General features: G+C 46.8%; 2 protein-coding genes across 9 annotated transcripts in view; one reads left to right on the forward strand and one right to left on the reverse strand.

Moving 5' to 3' along the window:
* nckap1 (NCK-associated protein 1) overlaps window positions 1-5,799 on the forward strand; it is a 26,179-nt gene extending 20,380 nt beyond the window's left edge. For all 5 annotated transcript variants that reach the window (XM_076042955.1, XM_076042956.1, XM_076042957.1 and 2 more), the window contains 4 exons: window positions 205-321; window positions 1,443-1,552; window positions 1,981-2,070; window positions 3,354-5,799. In XM_076042955.1, coding sequence (XP_075899070.1) covers window positions 205-321; window positions 1,443-1,552; window positions 1,981-2,070; window positions 3,354-3,470 — 434 coding nt within the window. In that variant the 3' untranslated portion in view covers window positions 3,471-5,799. The remainder of the gene's footprint in view (window positions 1-204; window positions 322-1,442; window positions 1,553-1,980; window positions 2,071-3,353) is intronic.
* ppp1r1c (protein phosphatase 1, regulatory (inhibitor) subunit 1C) lies at window positions 5,471-16,064 on the reverse strand. 4 transcript variants are annotated; one of them, XM_076042963.1, is made up of 6 exons: window positions 15,906-16,064; window positions 13,756-13,813; window positions 11,591-11,628; window positions 11,202-11,256; window positions 9,569-9,775; window positions 8,171-8,486 (listed from the first exon to the last, which is right to left on the reverse strand). In XM_076042963.1, the coding sequence occupies exons 1-6, from the start codon at window positions 15,984-15,986 to the stop codon at window positions 8,437-8,439; spliced, it is 489 nt and encodes a 162-aa protein (XP_075899078.1). In that variant the 5' UTR covers window positions 15,987-16,064; the 3' UTR covers window positions 8,171-8,436. The 4 variants fall into 4 exon arrangements, with proteins under 4 accessions (XP_075899079.1, XP_075899078.1, XP_075899077.1 ...); XM_076042962.1 differs by having other exon boundaries at window positions 8,171-8,733; XM_076042961.1 differs by having other exon boundaries at window positions 8,171-9,469; window positions 9,512-9,775.
* Window positions 16,065-16,401: the final 337 nt, after the last annotated feature.

Genomic DNA, 16,401 nt, shown 5'->3' on the forward strand with positions numbered 1-16,401 from the left:
TCAAATTTAATTCTAATCCCTTTGCTGAAAAATCCAACGCCTTTAATTCTTCTCGCTACCCCCAGTTGTAGATTTGCCACATCGCGCCTCTGATTATCGAGATTTGATTCCTGCTCGTGCTTGTTGTAACACTGGCAAACTGGTGCCAGTCCCAGCTGTCCTGCCGCCTGCTCCGCTGCTGACGTTGTGCTCTCGTCTGTGCAGAAAACATCAGTCCAGAGGAGGAGTACAAGATCGCCTGCCTGCTCATGGTGTTTGTGGCCGTTTCCCTGCCGACGCTGGCCAGCAACGTCATGTCGCAGTACAGCCCCGCCATCGAAGGTGAAATTACCACTACCTTTAAGAAGAGGGGCTTTCTGTCAAATCAAGCAAAAAAAAAAAAAAAAAATGAACTGGTTTCCTGCTAAAGAGCTGCTGGACGGGGGGGGGGGGGTCATGGGGTCCAATCTTTTGCAAATGATTGCCACGCACAGTTTAACCGGCGGTATGTTTGCGCTAAAAATGCCATTATTTAATGTTGCATAATTGCTCCCCGACAATTTAAACCCATAATAACTTTCTTTGTTCAAACAGTGGCAATAACGAGTTCATTGTCGCGGTGAGAAACGGCTCGGGAAGGAGCGCGAGCGCTGCGGCAGAAAATACCAGATACATAATTTGCTGCTTCAATGGCACGAGACTGTTCTGCATACAAATGATATCGACCTCGCGGCCTCAGATTGATTCAGCGGGGCGTCCCGCACCCACAGCACCCCCACTTCATTACGTGCACTTTTTAAAAAAAAAAAAACACACAGCTAAATTATAAATACGTCTTTTGTTGAAAGGTCGGCGTACTCGCCGTGACGTGTTTGACCTTATTTGCCGCTTATATTTACACGGAGAAAACGGTGCATTCTGCCCCGCGGCGGCCGACACTCGGCACAATGGAGACATATTGTTGCAGCCAAATGAGCTTTTGATAAGGTATCAGAGATTCGTCACTCGAGGATGAATTATGAAGACGTCACTTCTTAACAACCTTGAAATGAAAGGGGGCCGGTGTTAATAAGGGACGTTTGAAAGGGATAATAGCTTGTAATGGGCCATTGTTAGTATGCAGACTGCGAGCCGGCCGCCACTCGCATTTTCCAACAGCACGTCGGCGGCGCGAGGCTGCAGAGGGAGCAGAGGGAGCGCGCAACTGTTTTATCAACTTAATATGGCACGCTTGTGTTTCACGCACACGCACGAACCGAACGCTAGTTTTTAAAAACCAGAAAAGCGCTGCAGGCTGCAGAGGCTCCAGTCTGGAATGTTTCTCCGCACGACGACGGGGGGAGGGGAAAAAAAAAAAAAAATCCCTCACACGTCGGGAATCAAAGCGAAGGTTAAACGAATTTCAATCCGGGGGAGCCGACGCCGACGCCGTCGCCAACGCGTGTGTTTGCTGCCCTCTGCAGGCCACTGCAACAACATCCACTGCCTGGCCAAAGCCATCAACCAGATCGCGGCGGCTCTCTTCACCATCCACAAGGGGAGCATCGAGGACCGCCTGAAGGAGTTCCTGGCTGTAAGGCGGCACACGCTCACACACACAGTCGTCTGTTTCGTTTGGATTCCGCTAATGATCTCCTGGGATCTCCCATTAGAAAGAGAGAAAAAAGAAAAGCCGCCCATTTCCATCCCATTGCTCGCGTTTGAGGGAAGGACGAGCGCAACAGTCAACAGTCAGACCGCAGACGAGCTAAATTTGTCGCTGCTTAATGGCCCTCGTCGTGAATTCCATCACACTTATGAGGATCGTTTGTTTTCCCTCGTTGTGGAGAGCAACAGACACATTATCATTATCATACTGCCGTTGTTCAATACGAGCGCTCAAAGGCGAGATTATTCTATTTAGTTTGCAGAAAGCTTCTTTACTATAAAAAAAAAAAAAAAACTTTTGTTTTTTTCTTAAGTATTGCTATTATTTATGTTGGTACTTTTTACCCTCTGCAGCTGGCCTCCTCGAGCCTGCTGAAGATCGGCCAGGAGACGGACAAGATGACGACCCGTAACAGAGAGTCGGTGTACCTGCTGCTGGACATGGTGAGAGACAGACAGACAGACAGACAGACAGACACGTTGCTGCCCTCGGATGGCAGCCGACGGCTTCAGCTCGAAAGTCTCACTCATCCACTTTGCCTCCGTCCAATAGGAAACAGTCGCTCTCGAAAACCTCTCTGTGGTGAATTTAGAAGCTGGACGAATTAGAGGTCAAGCTGTGATCAGACCTAATATACACTACTAGTCAGAACTTTGGACACATACGTCTGAGTTACTGCTTTTCCTCTCAATTTTTCGGGACTATTTACATTGAATGAACACATGGAATATGTATCGAACAAAAGAGTGTGAAATAACTCAAACAAGACGAAGATAAAGAGGAGTACAGTCGTTCCTGTGAGCTGTAAATAACGGCTGCTGCTAAAGATGAGATTAGAGTGTACTCGATGGAACTTTTCTTTTTAATCCCCTGCTTGTAAAACCCATTTGTCCCGGTGATTGTAAGAGAGGCGCGCGAGGACGATGCAGCAGCTGCATCGTTTTCACTTTCAAACAACACAGCAGGTTTCTCTCAGGCGACTGGGCTCCCTCCGCCGAGGGTTCGGCCGGGTAAACACGGCGGCGGCGGGCAGCCAGGGGGCGCCGACGCGCAGGCCGATGTGGCCGCTCGCACCTGTTGGGAGCTGCCGGCCACATCGGCCGTGACAGACCGACGCTTTTGCCCAATTACTTTCCAAGTTTTGCCTCCCAGACGCTCGGAGTCAGCGCCGTCTGGCAGACGGACGCCTGAGATCCGTCCAAACGCTTTAGGAAGGGATCCATCTGGCAGCAGGTCGACTGTAGTCCAGTCTGATTAGTACCGTACACACACACACACACAAACATACACACAATCAGAAAGTCACAGAAGCTGCTTTTCCATGACAGTTTTTCGCAAAATAAAAGCGATTTTTCTAAAATTTCGACAAAGTGCAGTTGAGTTTTGTTTGAGTTGTGTTTCCACGTACATCCCCGTGCATCACATCTAGTGATGTGTAAATGTGAAAAAAGTGTTTCCATGACACTTTTGCGATATGCCTCTATATCAATACATCTGAAAAACCCCATTATGCGAGCGTCAAAATCTTTTAGCCATATTTGAGAGCTTTTTCCAAGTTTGGGTTTTTCCATCAACGTTTTTTTTATTGAGATATTTAGAAGAAGTGCCGCCAGGTGTCGGTGACCCTCTGCACGGACGCTTGCTGAAACTTTGCTTTTATGTTGTGTTTTTCAATTAAATTTTTCTAATTTCCCTCTAATCCCCCCCACCCCCACCCCCACCCCAGATTGTGCAGGAGTCTCCCTTCCTCACCATGGACCTGCTGGAGTCCTGCTTCCCCTACGTCCTGCTGCGGAACGCCTACCACGCCGTCTACAAACAGAGCATCAGCGCCAACGCGTAGACGGCGCCCCCGCCGGGCCGACGGGGGAAGCATTCCCGCACACATCCCAAACACTAACAGCAAACGACACTAAACACGACACTAAACGCAACACTAAACACGACACTAAACACAGCCAACTACAACAGCAAAATAGTCATTAATGATGAATAAAAGTCCAGGTGCAAAACTCCCGCAATGCAGCGCGCTGAGACACTAAAAGACACTGAAATTGGACCAATAAGAAGCAGACACACACACACACACACACACACACACACACACACGCACACACACGCACACACAGACAACACTAGCTGGATGACAGTGGGGGATCAGTGTCTTTATTTTAATCATTGTACTTTTTCATGATGTTGCCGGGGACCATCGCGTCGCATAACATTATACCATATGTTTGGTTGGTATAAAAAGAACAAAATATAAATATATAGTATATATATAGTTGACACTAAAAGTATAAATTCCTTTCCTCTCTTTTATTTCTCTCTCTCTCCCTCTCCCTCCCTCTCCCTCTCTCCACCTCTCTTTCTCTCTCTCTCTCTCTCTCCACCTCTCCCTCTCTCTCTCTCTCTCTCCACCTCTCTCTCTCGCTCTCTCTCTCTCTCTCTCTCTCTCTCCACCTCTCCCTCTCTCTCTCTCTCTCCACCTCTCTCTCTCTCCCTTGGATGAAATCGGATTTTCAGTGTCTGGCTGAACTTCTCTGTGGTGATGGATTTGGATGCTTATTTCAGAAAAAAAAAAAAAAAGCAAACTGATTCTGACGTGGCGTGTTTTTAATTTTGTTTTGCTTTTAATAAGGTGGGGGGGTGGGAGGGAGGGTCGGGTAGGGTGGGGGTGGGGATGGGGGAGGGGTTTCCTGTGTTGATGATGGGGAAAAAAAGCAGTTGCTCGTTGACGTGAGTTTACACCACACCGACACACGCTGACCAGAGATACTACTACAACACACACACACACACACACACACACATATTTCATAGTGAGCAATGCAGACACACTCTCGTACAACATGGTGACCTTTTTTTTCTTTATTTTTATTTCCCCCCCCCCGGAGCTTGTTGTCAACATGAACATGAACTTTTTTGTGGGTAAAGATATAATATCTGTATTCTACTTTGATGTGAAACTGAACTTGTCTGTTTTTAATGTTTGGGTTCTTTTTTTTTTTTTTTTTTTTTTTTTTACTTTTACGACGACGAGGATTTGCCAAATGTGTTGACACTACAAAAAAAAAAAGCTAACAAAACAACAAAAAAAAAGACGTGTATCAGGGCTTGGAAGTGAGTGGTGCGGTGTTTGGGTGTTTGACGGGTGAGATGCCATGTTTAAGTGTTTGCACGGTTTGGACTGTAGATGTTCTGGACGCGCTCCATCTGGCGCCTCCACTAGGACTTTTTAAGCTGAAGACAGAAAACCTCTTTCCCAATGTTCCTCGCAGCTGTTTCGTTTCGTTTTTTTTTTTTTAAATCCTTTCTCCTGATTCATCAAAAGTCCAGCAGCTGCCGTTGAAAATGTTCTCATCACGTATTTGGCCACGAAAATGAATAAATATTCTTTCTTTTTGAAGAGAATTTCAGTTTTTCTATCCCGACTGTTGTAGCGCTGACCAGTAAACGGCGCCTCAGCAGCTGAACACAATTTACACACACACACACACACACACTGTGGGCTTATGAATGCATTATTTAATTTCCCAATAACAACAGTTAATTGAGACAATTTTAACCCCTCCCCCAACCCCTCCTTCTCCCCCAGAGCTTCAATGAAACACTAATTGATTGCATAGTTTTAACCTTTTACAGCCAACAAGCTGGAGAAAATGCGGCCTGACGTTTTAATTTATTTGAAGGGGTCGCGAGGGGCATCGCGCCAAGAAAGACACACAATATTCCACGCGTGCGAGCCCTCGATACCGGCTGTCTCTTCTGAAGGCTTCCGCTGCACACTGCGAGCGCAAAAGTTGGCAACTGGACGGAGAGGAAAGCATCGGAAAAAAAAAATTTGGTTTTGTTTTTCAGGACGTAGCAGGACATCTAGTGAAGTGGTGTGTTTGACATTAGAGCGCGCGTCTTAGTCGGCTGTATGTTGTAGTCTATAGTGTGCATTGCAAGTGTGAGAGGACAGGACAGATCAGGCGGCGTGGACACATTCTGCCATTCAGTGTGCATCGGTTGCTGTAAGATTCTATTTTTTTTTCTAATTTCTTTTGTTTTTATCTTTATTTTTTATTTTTTGTCTCTGATTCCACCGTGTAACTTAAACCAACATGAATTAAAAAAAATAAAAATAAAGTTTGGGCCTGTGTCAGACCTGAGATGTGATTAACAAAGTGACGTGGTGGTGCTTTATTGAAGCTCTTGAAGACAAAATCAAAGACATTACTGGTATTGCAAAATTTTGAAAAAAAAAAGAAGAAAATAAATCACCCGGAGCTACTGTACATAGTTAATAAAACCTCTTTATGTCTCTTGACCAGCAGATGAAAGAGCACATTTTTAAAATATATACTGTATATATATATATATATTATTACAATTACTTAAAATATCCAAAATGACCCTTGTGACCTCCATCCAAACATGCAGCAGGTCCATCAGAGCATTTATATTGGCTACAGGCTGTAAACAGAAGGCTAAATGTGCTGTTTTCTTTGAATGTTTTTTGATTGGCTGCTCTATTGGAGTCTCAACATATAAGTAATACTGTACTGTTTTTTAATTGCTGACAGGTGGTACTTACCCGGAAGTCCTTCAGACTGTTCAGTGGAATAAACCACTTCCTGTCGGACAGCACGTCAAACATTTCCCCTCTTTTTATTTGTTGAAGTTTCTCTCGCTATTATTGGCCAGGACTCACTCCAAAACTGAAGCGTCCTCATTTTCGATACCTGCTGCGTCTCATGCAACCACCAGGGGGCGCCCCTGGCAAACCGACAGAGTGATTTTGCTCCTTCATTGCGACGATGTCTTGACATCCGGTGGCTCGTTTAACAACGGAGTAAAATAAAAAATATATGACACGAAGCCGTGATAAAAAAAAACAAAAACAAATGTTCAGATCACCCAGTTCCGTTACAAAATCAACTTAACTGCAAACGGAATTGAGGTTTAAAAAGATTTGTATAAAACCCAAGTTTCCAGATAGTCCGTTTGTTTGCACTGGAATGTAATTCTTCCTGACGATTTGGTGGTGGCATTGTGGCTGAGCGAGATTTCATCAGTGAGTAAACGTCAGTCATTTATTGCTTTATTGTTGGCTGGTCCTAAACATTTTTGCGAAATAAAATGTCATCATTTGATGCCTTTTGTTTTTGGGTCAGAAATCAGTTTCTCCCTCGGTTCCTGGAATTATTTAATCATGATTTCAAATGTGAATTTTTATGACACAATCGCAAACGTGTTAATTTTAATAGTAAGTGAAAAAGACAATAGGCTGGATGTCCTGGCTGATCCAAGGCCTCTTCTCAGCCTCGCCACTTTGACTTAATTTATTTATTTTTATTTTTTTAAACCTCCACTCTCTCTCTCTCTCTCTCTCTCTCTCTCTCTCTCTCTCTCTCTCTCTCCCTCGGTCGATGACACAGAGGTCAGCAGTTCGGTGGTGTTGGTTCTCTGGCTGAGGTTGGGCGCCAGGTTCAGTCACTTTGTCCCGGTGGTCAGAGAAGAAGCTGCCGTGCTGAGGGTCCTGCTGCGGCTCAGTCGCCCTGAGGGTTCGTCTCCTCCTCGTCCTCCTCAGGTACTGGAGTCTTCAGCTTACCTGCAGCGCGTACACAAACACACACACACACACACAGTCATTCAGTTACCGAGTCGAACCCAGGCACCTTTAAGTTTGTATCTTCTCTTCCTTCCTGAGTTCCACCTCTCAACATCTCGCACACTTTCACACAAATTTTGAAATGTATTCCACTTTTTCTGCCTCTGGTCATATTATTCATGTACGAGTTGCACAACGAAGGTCAACGAAGGCACTGGAAAATAGAGGAAGTAGAAGTGCACCGATGTTTTGAATGTAAAGGTCCCATCTAATTGTGCAACAACACGCTGTTTTTAACACTGAAAGAGCACATTAAACGTCCATCCCCCATTTGTGATGTCACAAGGGGCACTGATACCTCTCTGACATCTCTCCCAGCTTAGTGACTACACCCCCTCCACCCTGTGAGCCCCCCCCCCCCCATCTGCTTTTTTGTTCCCCTTTCCAAATACGTGCAAAACCCAACAAAGCATCAGTTTACGCAGGAGGCTGTAAACACAGGGCTAAATAGCCTGTTTGACGAGATAGGCAGAAGTTTATTGAATGGTGTAAAACTGTGTGAAGCTGCTCCACGTGAGTCCAGAATGAGAAAGACGTCAGTAGAATATCTTTACCATTGAAAACCCCTCCAGGGTCAGAGTGATTTACGGGAAGTGTCTCGCCCTGACAGCTGCTGCCGTCCCACCTGCGGCTGCTGCAGCTCCAGCTCCGCCCCTCCTCTCGCAAACAAGCCGAAGTGTCTCAGCTGTGGCGGCGGTGGCAGGAGACGCTGATCTCCAAACAGCCGGGTCGAGCAGATGTGCACAAACAAAACACGGCGTCTCCCCTGGACAACCTCCTTCCCAAACACTTTCAAACACTCTTAAAAGGCTGAAACTGCTCGAGGTTGCGCCCCCACCAGAGAGAAAAAGCACCTTTCATCCAATCTCAGTCAGAACATTTACGAAAGAGGATTAGGGCAACAAGAAGAAGAAAAAATATTACAGGAAGGAATTTTTTTAGTTTCTATTTCGAGTTTTAGAGTTGAAATTTGGTGAATAAAGTCGACTTTTTTTTTTTTTTTTTTTGTCTTGTTGCTTGTCGGAATAAAAACAGACACGGCTGAAGGAAGAGACAAAGTAGAGGAGAAAAAGCACCCAGACGTTTAGTAAACATTTCAATATAATACATCTTTATTCACAGCCAGTTTCTACACAAGCACCAGCAGCGCCTACGTTGAGCCTGATCTATCACCTCCGACTGACACCTCTGCGTTTGTGTCTGAGGCGAAGGAGGAGGAGGAGGAGGAGAGTGTGAGTGAAGACATCCAGTGTTTATGTGCAGCGACAGTGTGTGCAAGGCAGCGCGTCAGTGGGAGCAGTGGCCGTCCGAGGAAGAGGAGGTGGAGGAGGAGGTGGTGGAGGTGAAGGAGGAGCAGGAGGAGCAGGAGGAGGAGGAGGAGGAGGAGGAGGCTACCGGGACACCGAGTCAGGGCTCGATGCCTCCTTTTTGTGGTCGCGTGACAAATCTGGTGATGATCAGGGGGAGGTGGGCGGTTGTGATTTCAGGAAAAATAAAAGGAGAAGAGAGGGAGGAAGAGAAGAGAGGAAGAGGAGTTAGTGCTGCTAGTGAATGGTATGGAAATGTAAACATGGTCTGAATTATTAGTGGCCACTGTGTGAGTGTGTTTGTCTGTGTGTGAGTGTGTGTGTATGGACTGTTCTCAGTTACGGGAAATGTTTATAAGTTCACAATTTAAAACCATCAACTTGATGAATTTGGCTCAACTTCTCAACTTAAATGAGTTCTTTGCTTCTTCTTTTTTTTTTTCTTTGCTACAAAACTAAGCACTCAACTGAAAGCTGTTTTAAAGAGATTCCAGACGTATTTATTTATCTATTTATTGTGCCTCGTATAAGCGCCAATCTATTAAATTAACAGAATGAATGCACTAATATTGGACAGGTTTGCTCAAATTGATCAAAAGGCATTCGTTAAAACAATTTAAACCTTGTGTGAACTTATTTGCTACTGCAGCGAATACTGTTTTGAGTTCTATTATCCCCAGAAATCCTAATTTCGCGGTCAAGCCTTCACCCTTGAAACTGGTGGAATGTCGACAATCGACCTTGAGTTTGCAGGTCACGATAGTTCCCAATCTCGTTAAAAATTTGTTAGCAAAAGTTTTGTGCAACTTTGGGATATGTTGTCGTCATCCCGACCACCAGTCTGCGGTAACTGAAGCACAGCGTGTGTGTGTGTGTGTGTGTGTGTGTGTGTGTGTGTGTGTGTGTGTGTGTGTGTAGATATAGATGATGTTGCGCGATGGTGAGGTGGCAGCCATGTCTCAAAAGCGTTTTTACCCCCCGAACTGTTGCCCTTGGCCACTCCTCCTCTCTCCCGATTGGCTAACAGCGGACACGCCTCATTCCCATTGGCCTCCTCCGGCCCATTGTGATTGGCCCAGAGGGAGGAGCTGGCGTACAGCTGGGCTGTGACTGGACTCAGCTGGCCGTCTGTATCACACAACCCCGCCCCCAATAAGTGTTGCTCCGCCCCCTGTTGAAGGTCTGAGGAGAGAAGAGCACCTCTATTGGAGACACGCTGCAACTACCACTATAGTTGCGCAGGATGAAGCCCAAATCATCAGAGGAATAAGGGAATTTACAAGAAATCCTTTCAAAACATGGATCACAACTGAAGCAGGGAGCAAAATGAAAAAAACAAATCCAAGTGAAAATCAGCAACAAAAAAAAAACTAGCCTGAGTTTCCTTTTTTTAACGCTGGAAAATCCTCTCTGCTCCAGTTACTGTATTTCCAAGTTGTAGGGAGGAGGGAGATGATATGAAAGTTTGGAGAATTTTAAATTTTAAGTACTTTTTTATGAGCTATGCAACCTGCAGGTGCTCTTCGAGAAATTTACGAGGCTAATAGCTAGCTGGCCACACACACACACACACACACACACACACACACTAGATCAATCAGAGAAGCTTTTACTGTGGGTGCTTCCTGGAAGCGGCTCAGTGCTGCACTTGCTATTCGCTATGCACTCTCACTGCATGCTGACTTTAAAACCCTGTTTTTTTTACAATCACAATAAATATTTTTGTTGTTGCTGCTTGCTGTAAATAAACAGCAGCAGGGAACACGGAGCACCGGCTGTGCCGGTTGCATGAATTATTCAGTCGGATAATGATAACAAACGGCAACCAGGCCATTAATACAGCAGTTCAGCAGGCAGGAGGAACATCAGCAACTTTGCCCCCAAAAGTTCTTGTTTGTCGGGTCCAAAGTGGCGACTGTAGATATAAAACCCGTCACCGATCTCATTCTCTGACTGACTTTTAAGAGGAAATGGTCCGAAATGATCGCCATTTTGTGTTTTACTCAAGTTGGCAGATGTGAACCGACCCAACACACAAGTAGCCCACTTCCCCAATGAGAAAGAAATAGAAAACAAACCAACAAAAGTACGGCTGCAGGGGGAAAAAACAGGGCGGGATGTGACATGATAATTATGATAAAGCAAACAGACAGCGGTGGTCAAACAGTTACGAGGTGGGTGAAGCAGCAGTGCATGACTTCACACACACACACACACTTAAAGCAAACACGCAGTCAGTTCCTCATCACGGAGGACGTTCCTGTAAACATCATGAGATGATTCTTTGAACAGGACGACGCCGGGCTCAGGAGTTCTGTCACGGGTTTGTGCAACACCAAGAGCATCTGCAGCTCCAGCGTTGTCATCGTTGACGGATGACGCTTGTTTTCTTTTCTTCAGACAAATAAGTGGGGTTGCCAGGATGTCACCTGTTTATTGACAGTTTGGACTGCGACTCCAGTCTTCGTCAGAGGCTTCTGACGAAGACTGGAGCCGCAGTCCAAACTGTCAATAAACGGTTTTGAGTGGAGAGTCACAGTCCAAACTGTCGAGTCATTTTACAGCCTCATGTGACTGAACCCTCTGTTAAAATTGGTCCTTTGTTTACCTTTCATGGTGGGCGGGGCAAAAGTGCTCTGCTTCCTCTGTGCTCCGTCCGCAGCCTGCAAGAGACAAAAAAAAAAAAAACTGTGGGAAAAATGCACACATTTGATTATGTGGTTAAATCTTTTCATCTAATGAACCTGTGGTCTGTTTAATTCTTAGCTAAAAAAAAAAACAAAAAAACTAGGGGGCACTAGAGGTGACTACTATTAAGTGCAAATAGAAATCTTGTCTTTGCGTTTCAATTTTAACTTAAGTTTAAAGCAAATCTGTTTCTAAATGTTCAACCTTTTACGGGGGAGGGATGCTGGGGAGTGGGGGGCAGGGGGGTCATTCCTAAACTCGTTAGCAGCGCCACCTAGAGGCTTGACGCTGCGTCGCACTGACACCAACCTGTGGTTCTCCGCCGGCCTCGTTTTGGTCCCCAGCGTCTGCAAGCAGAAGAGCACACGGCAGCAGCGTTACGCGTCTGGTCGCTCCTTGTTCTTGACTGGTTGCACGCAGTGGTTAGCTCTGCCGCCTCACAGCAAGAAGGTTGTGGGTTCCATTCCGGGCCAGGGGCCTTTCTGTGTGGTAGTTTGCATGTTCTCCCTGTGTCTGCGTGGGTTCTCCCCAAGTTCTCCAACCTCCTCCAAAAACACGCATGTGAGGTGAATTGAGAACTGGAATTGTCTGTAAGGTGTGCGAGCGAGAGTGAATGGCTGTTTGTCTCTCTGTGGCCCTGTGATGAACTGGCCACTTGTCCAGGGTGTCACCCTGCCTTCACCCTATGACAGCTGGCAGAGGCTCCAGCAGACCCCCGTGACCCTGAGCTCAGGAAGAAGCGGGTTTTGGAAATGGATGGATGGATGTTTCGCTCGGCTTGGTTGATCTGAGTCGCCTGCTCGTGTTTTCCTCTGCGGTCTGACGGCTCCGGCTGCAGCAACGGGGCTGCTTGTGAACTGACGTTTTTAAACACGTCTAAAAGTCAATGCACTGCGGCCCTCTGAGAATTCCTTTGTTTCCTTCTTCTTCTTCTTCTTCTTCTTCTTCTTCTCCCCATGGGAGAAGGTAGAAGACGTTCCGCCTCTCATCTGAAAGACTTCTTCAGTTCTGAACGGGGTTGGAGAGTCCCAGGTATTTCACCACCAGGAGGTGTGGGTGGGGCTAAGGCTGATGGTGCCTAATCTTAGCACGGTGTTGATTTTTTTTTGAGGTGTTGATTATCAACGAGGCGTTCCAACCCCTGTCAGAACTGAAGAAGCTAAGCGTCTTCAAGATCACGAGAAGCAGTCCAGTTGCCCTACTGTGACCCTTGACCCTGCTCCTCCTCCTTCTCTAACCCTGCAAACGACTCTCTCCTTCAGCCGAGGTTGGCAGCAGATCCAGGCAGCGTGTAAACACCTCCTGTACCTGCTGACCTCACGCACTCTGATGAATGGGCTGCTTTTCCGAGTTGGCGGCGGTTTAGGATAAAAACAGGCTGCTGCAGTCAAGTGGAGGCTGACGGAGACGTGTTGTGTGCGTGTATGTATGTGTGTGTGTGTGTGTGTGTGTGTGTGTGTGTGTGTGTGTGTGTGTGTGTGTGTGTGTGTGTGTGGGTGGGGTGGGGTGGGGTGAGGGATTGGAGGGGTTTGTGCCTGAAGAGCACGGCCGCTGTTTTGTTTTGTTTACATCAGATTCATAGAATCAGACACCGCTGACCTTCGTGTTGCAGAGCGGTTTACACAAGCGGCACCTGGAATAATTTCTCTTTATGTGTTTCTGCCAAACAGTTTTTATTACATTAAAGTTTGGGATTCCAGTTGCACGTTTGGCTCCCCCCCCCCCCCCCCTTTTTTTTTTCTTTTTTCCAGACCAGCGCAACTCGGTGCGTTCCCATAATAATCTCCGACGGTCTATTGCAGGACCAGACGGTGGATGTCGTTGAGGTTTTCAGAAATACACAACTTCAGGTTGAGCGTCAACAGCTGTTGTCGTCCGCTGCTTTTCTGCCGTGACGGAAGACAAACTATCGACTGAATTGGAGCCCGCAAAACATTTTCAGTCCGTCCGAGGGTGGAAATTGCGGGATTGTGGGACCGTGTTGTGGTCTGTCCTCGACAAGCGTTTGCTAGTTTGTCCTCGTTCCTGTTGACAGGCAGATGTTGAAAAAAAAACAAACACTTAGAGCGAAAGAAAGAAGTGTCGAGGGAGGACGAGGACGAGGACGAGGACGGGAGCTTTGTACCGCTGGAAGCAGCTGAGCTGAGCCGAGCTGAGTCGGCCAAATGGAATCGCTCTTATTATTCTCTCCGTCAGTGCCTGTGCACTGGGATTTATGGGAGCACGCACGCACACACACACACACACACACACAAACACACACCATAGGCATCCATCAGTCCAGCCTGCATGCTGAGATCACTTACCAAAAGCTGCAGCACAAACCTAATAAAGGCTCCATTATAGCTGCTGCCCTTTCAGCTCTGCATCCACCCCCACTCTCAACACACACACACATACACACACACACACACAAAATCTCTCTCTCACTCTCTCTCACTCTCTCTCTCTCTCTCTCCCTCTCTGTCTCTCACCTGCTCCAGGTTGTCTGTAGATCTGCAGGGTGGCAGGAGTCGGTCGTCTGCGGCGGATCTGAAGTAAACACACAAACACACACGTTTGCTTTTTAAAACTCTGCTATGTGTGTGTGTGTGTGTGTGGTGGTGGTCGTGGAATCAGAATGGGAACCTTGTTCTCGCTGGAAACCATCTGTTCCAGTCAGCCTCTCTCTGCTTATCGGCCTCGGTGTTCTCACGTCGTTCCCACTTCCCGATTTTGATTTACCGCCGGGATTCATGGAGCTCATAAAGCCTCCACATGCTCCGAATTAAGGATTTACGCCAGTCGTGTAAATAAACAGGCCGAAATCTAACAGCCCCTGATCTTTATACGTCCATCCAGGACATTTCTCTGAGGGTGTTTCTTTTTTGTGAATGTGAATGTGAATGTGAATCCACTTTACTGGCCTTCAGGCTTCAAATGCCTTTCACGACGTCGCCCTGCTCTAACAGACAATCGCTGCTTTATCCTCGGCTGTCTGAGCTTTTCACCGGCTACTTACATTTCTAGAGTTGTATGTCTCTTTGTTCATATCCATTAGTCCAAATAGATCATATTTTTATTTTTTATTTTTTATTTTTTTTTTTTAATTTTTTTTTTTTGGGGGGGGGGGGTGTCCCCCTTCAAGTCAGAGAGCAGAATTACTCACAATGTCCACTGTGCCCAGACATCTCGCTGAGACTGCTCGTTTATTTTTTACTGTTCCCTTCTTTCTAATAAAACGTTGGCCGTAAAAAGGCCCGTTTAGATTAATCTTCCAGCCATTAACACCAGACGTGTGAGTCAAAAATTCCTCTTGCTGAAACAGTAATTGAACAATTGGAAATCGCAGGTCCCTCTGCCGGGCTCACAGTTGAGAGATGAAGGGAACGGGGCAGCAGGAACGTTGATGAACATCCAGAAGTAACTCATGGTTTTACAAGATGATATCCCACGAACAAAACAACGTCCAGAAAGTATCTTGAACATCTGGAAGTGCTGAGCCAGGGGGGGGTGGGGGGGGGTGGGGGGGGGTTCTGAGCAGGCAGCCACACTGGGACCGGGGGACTTCCGTCTCAACCCAAAACTTCCGGGTTCTGTGCGTCAGACTCCAGAGAGAAGCAAAGGCCAGTGTTCTCTGCCGCAAAGCTCCTGCGTGAGGCAGCGAGTCAGTATTTGGGACCGGCTTATGTTTGTGTGCCAGAATCAGCGAGAGGGGAAATCACACATCGCATAATCCACCTTATTCAGCGGCGTGTGCGTCAGGAGCCCTGGAACTGGCCTGTGTGTCAACCGGCCCCGGCTCTTCTGTTGTCGCACTTATTAAATTAGCCGCAGATTAGCCACCGCGGCGCTGGATTTACATGCACAGTCACATTTTGCATCGTGAGCAACTTGTGAAACAAACAAGTGAAAACTTCAAGGTCCCACGTTCTGCTTGTTTTTCACATCTTTATTTCTCCTCCGAGGAGAGGAGAGCTGAAAAACTTTTATTCCGACCTGTCACAACCTTGGAAGGTTCTCGGTCTCAGAAGGCGGAGCCAACACCTGGATTGGGGGTGTGGTCAGTAGCTTGGGGGAGGTGCCAGTAACGTGTCACGGCCCTTTGTGTCGTCACAAAGCAGAAAATCACACTTTGTAAATAGTCAAGGATGAGATTTTTTTTCCTCTCTGGGGAGCTCTAGGACGACAAAGATGCGACAAACTATATTTAGCAAAACTTTCATAATGTGTGCCCTTAAAAAAAAAAAAATCACAGCAACATTTTCCAAATGCCAAAATTAAACCTGATGAGATGTTTCTCAGTGGCATTTTTCAGGCGGCTTCACCCTTTTACTCGTCCACACCTTTCTGCACAACGACGCAACAACGCACAAACACAGAAACTCTCCAGCTACTTTAACGTGCCGCACACGCAAAAGCAAGTCGACGGGAGCAGAACATCTCCACATGTTGTCGTGCAGTTGCACAAAACACAGCGGGACTCGCACTGCTCTGCACCCACACACACAGAAATTCCAGACGCGGCTCACAACACCAGATAGAAGCTGCATTCAAAGTCTGGTGTTCGTGGACCCGCAGCGTCCACATCACTCCGCTCAGCAATCACACCCACACACACACTCACACTGGCACACACACTCACATGTTCGGCAGCCTGTGGGTCCAGCTGTCCCTGCAGCGGAGGCACAGCAAACTGGATCTTCTTGGGACTGCTGGGCTCCATTACTACTGACTGAGAGGAGGAAGGAAAGACGGACAGGGGTAGAGGGAGGAGTGAGGGAGGGAGGGGAGAAAGAGTGTGTGTGTGGGGGGGGGAGGGAGGGAGGGAGTAAAAGGGGAAGGAGTGGTCTTCTCTCAGCCGCCGGGTCCATTATCACTAATTGACAGACTCATAGAGGCAGAAAAGAAAATAGCCGCCGAGTCACTGCAGCATTTTTCCCAAACACGCGTGCAGGCGATGCAGGAAGGAGGCCAGTGATGATGTCACACGTGTTTACATCCCTCCAACTTTGAGTTATAGAGAGATATAGTGAGATATATGAGATATAGAGAGAGACATAGTGAGGTATATAAGATATACAGTGAGATATAGAGAGATACAGTATATAGTGAGATATAGAGAGATATCATGAGATATA

The sequence above is a fragment of the Nelusetta ayraudi genome, unplaced genomic scaffold (assembly GCF_046127955.1).
Source record: "Nelusetta ayraudi isolate G7.1 ecotype Tasmania unplaced genomic scaffold, CSIRO-AGI_Nayr_v1 ptg000072l, whole genome shotgun sequence".
NCBI classification, from domain to species: domain Eukaryota; kingdom Metazoa; phylum Chordata; class Actinopteri; order Tetraodontiformes; family Monacanthidae; genus Nelusetta; species Nelusetta ayraudi.

Bases quoted from the DNA above. Each gene is read 5' to 3' on its own strand.
- ppp1r1c (XM_076042961.1), bottom strand. From the start codon at position 15,986: ATGGAGCCCAGCAGTCCCAAGAAGATCCAGTTTGCTGTGCCTCCGCTG. The intron at 13,814-15,905 runs GTGAGTGTGTGT...TGTTTACTTCAG, and splicing joins ACCCACAGGCTGCCGAACAT to ATCCGCCGCAGACGACCGAC. The intron at 9,776-11,201 runs GTAAACAAAGGA...TTCTCTCCTCAG, and splicing joins TGCCCCGCCCACCATGAAAG to ACCTTCAACAGGGGGCGGAG.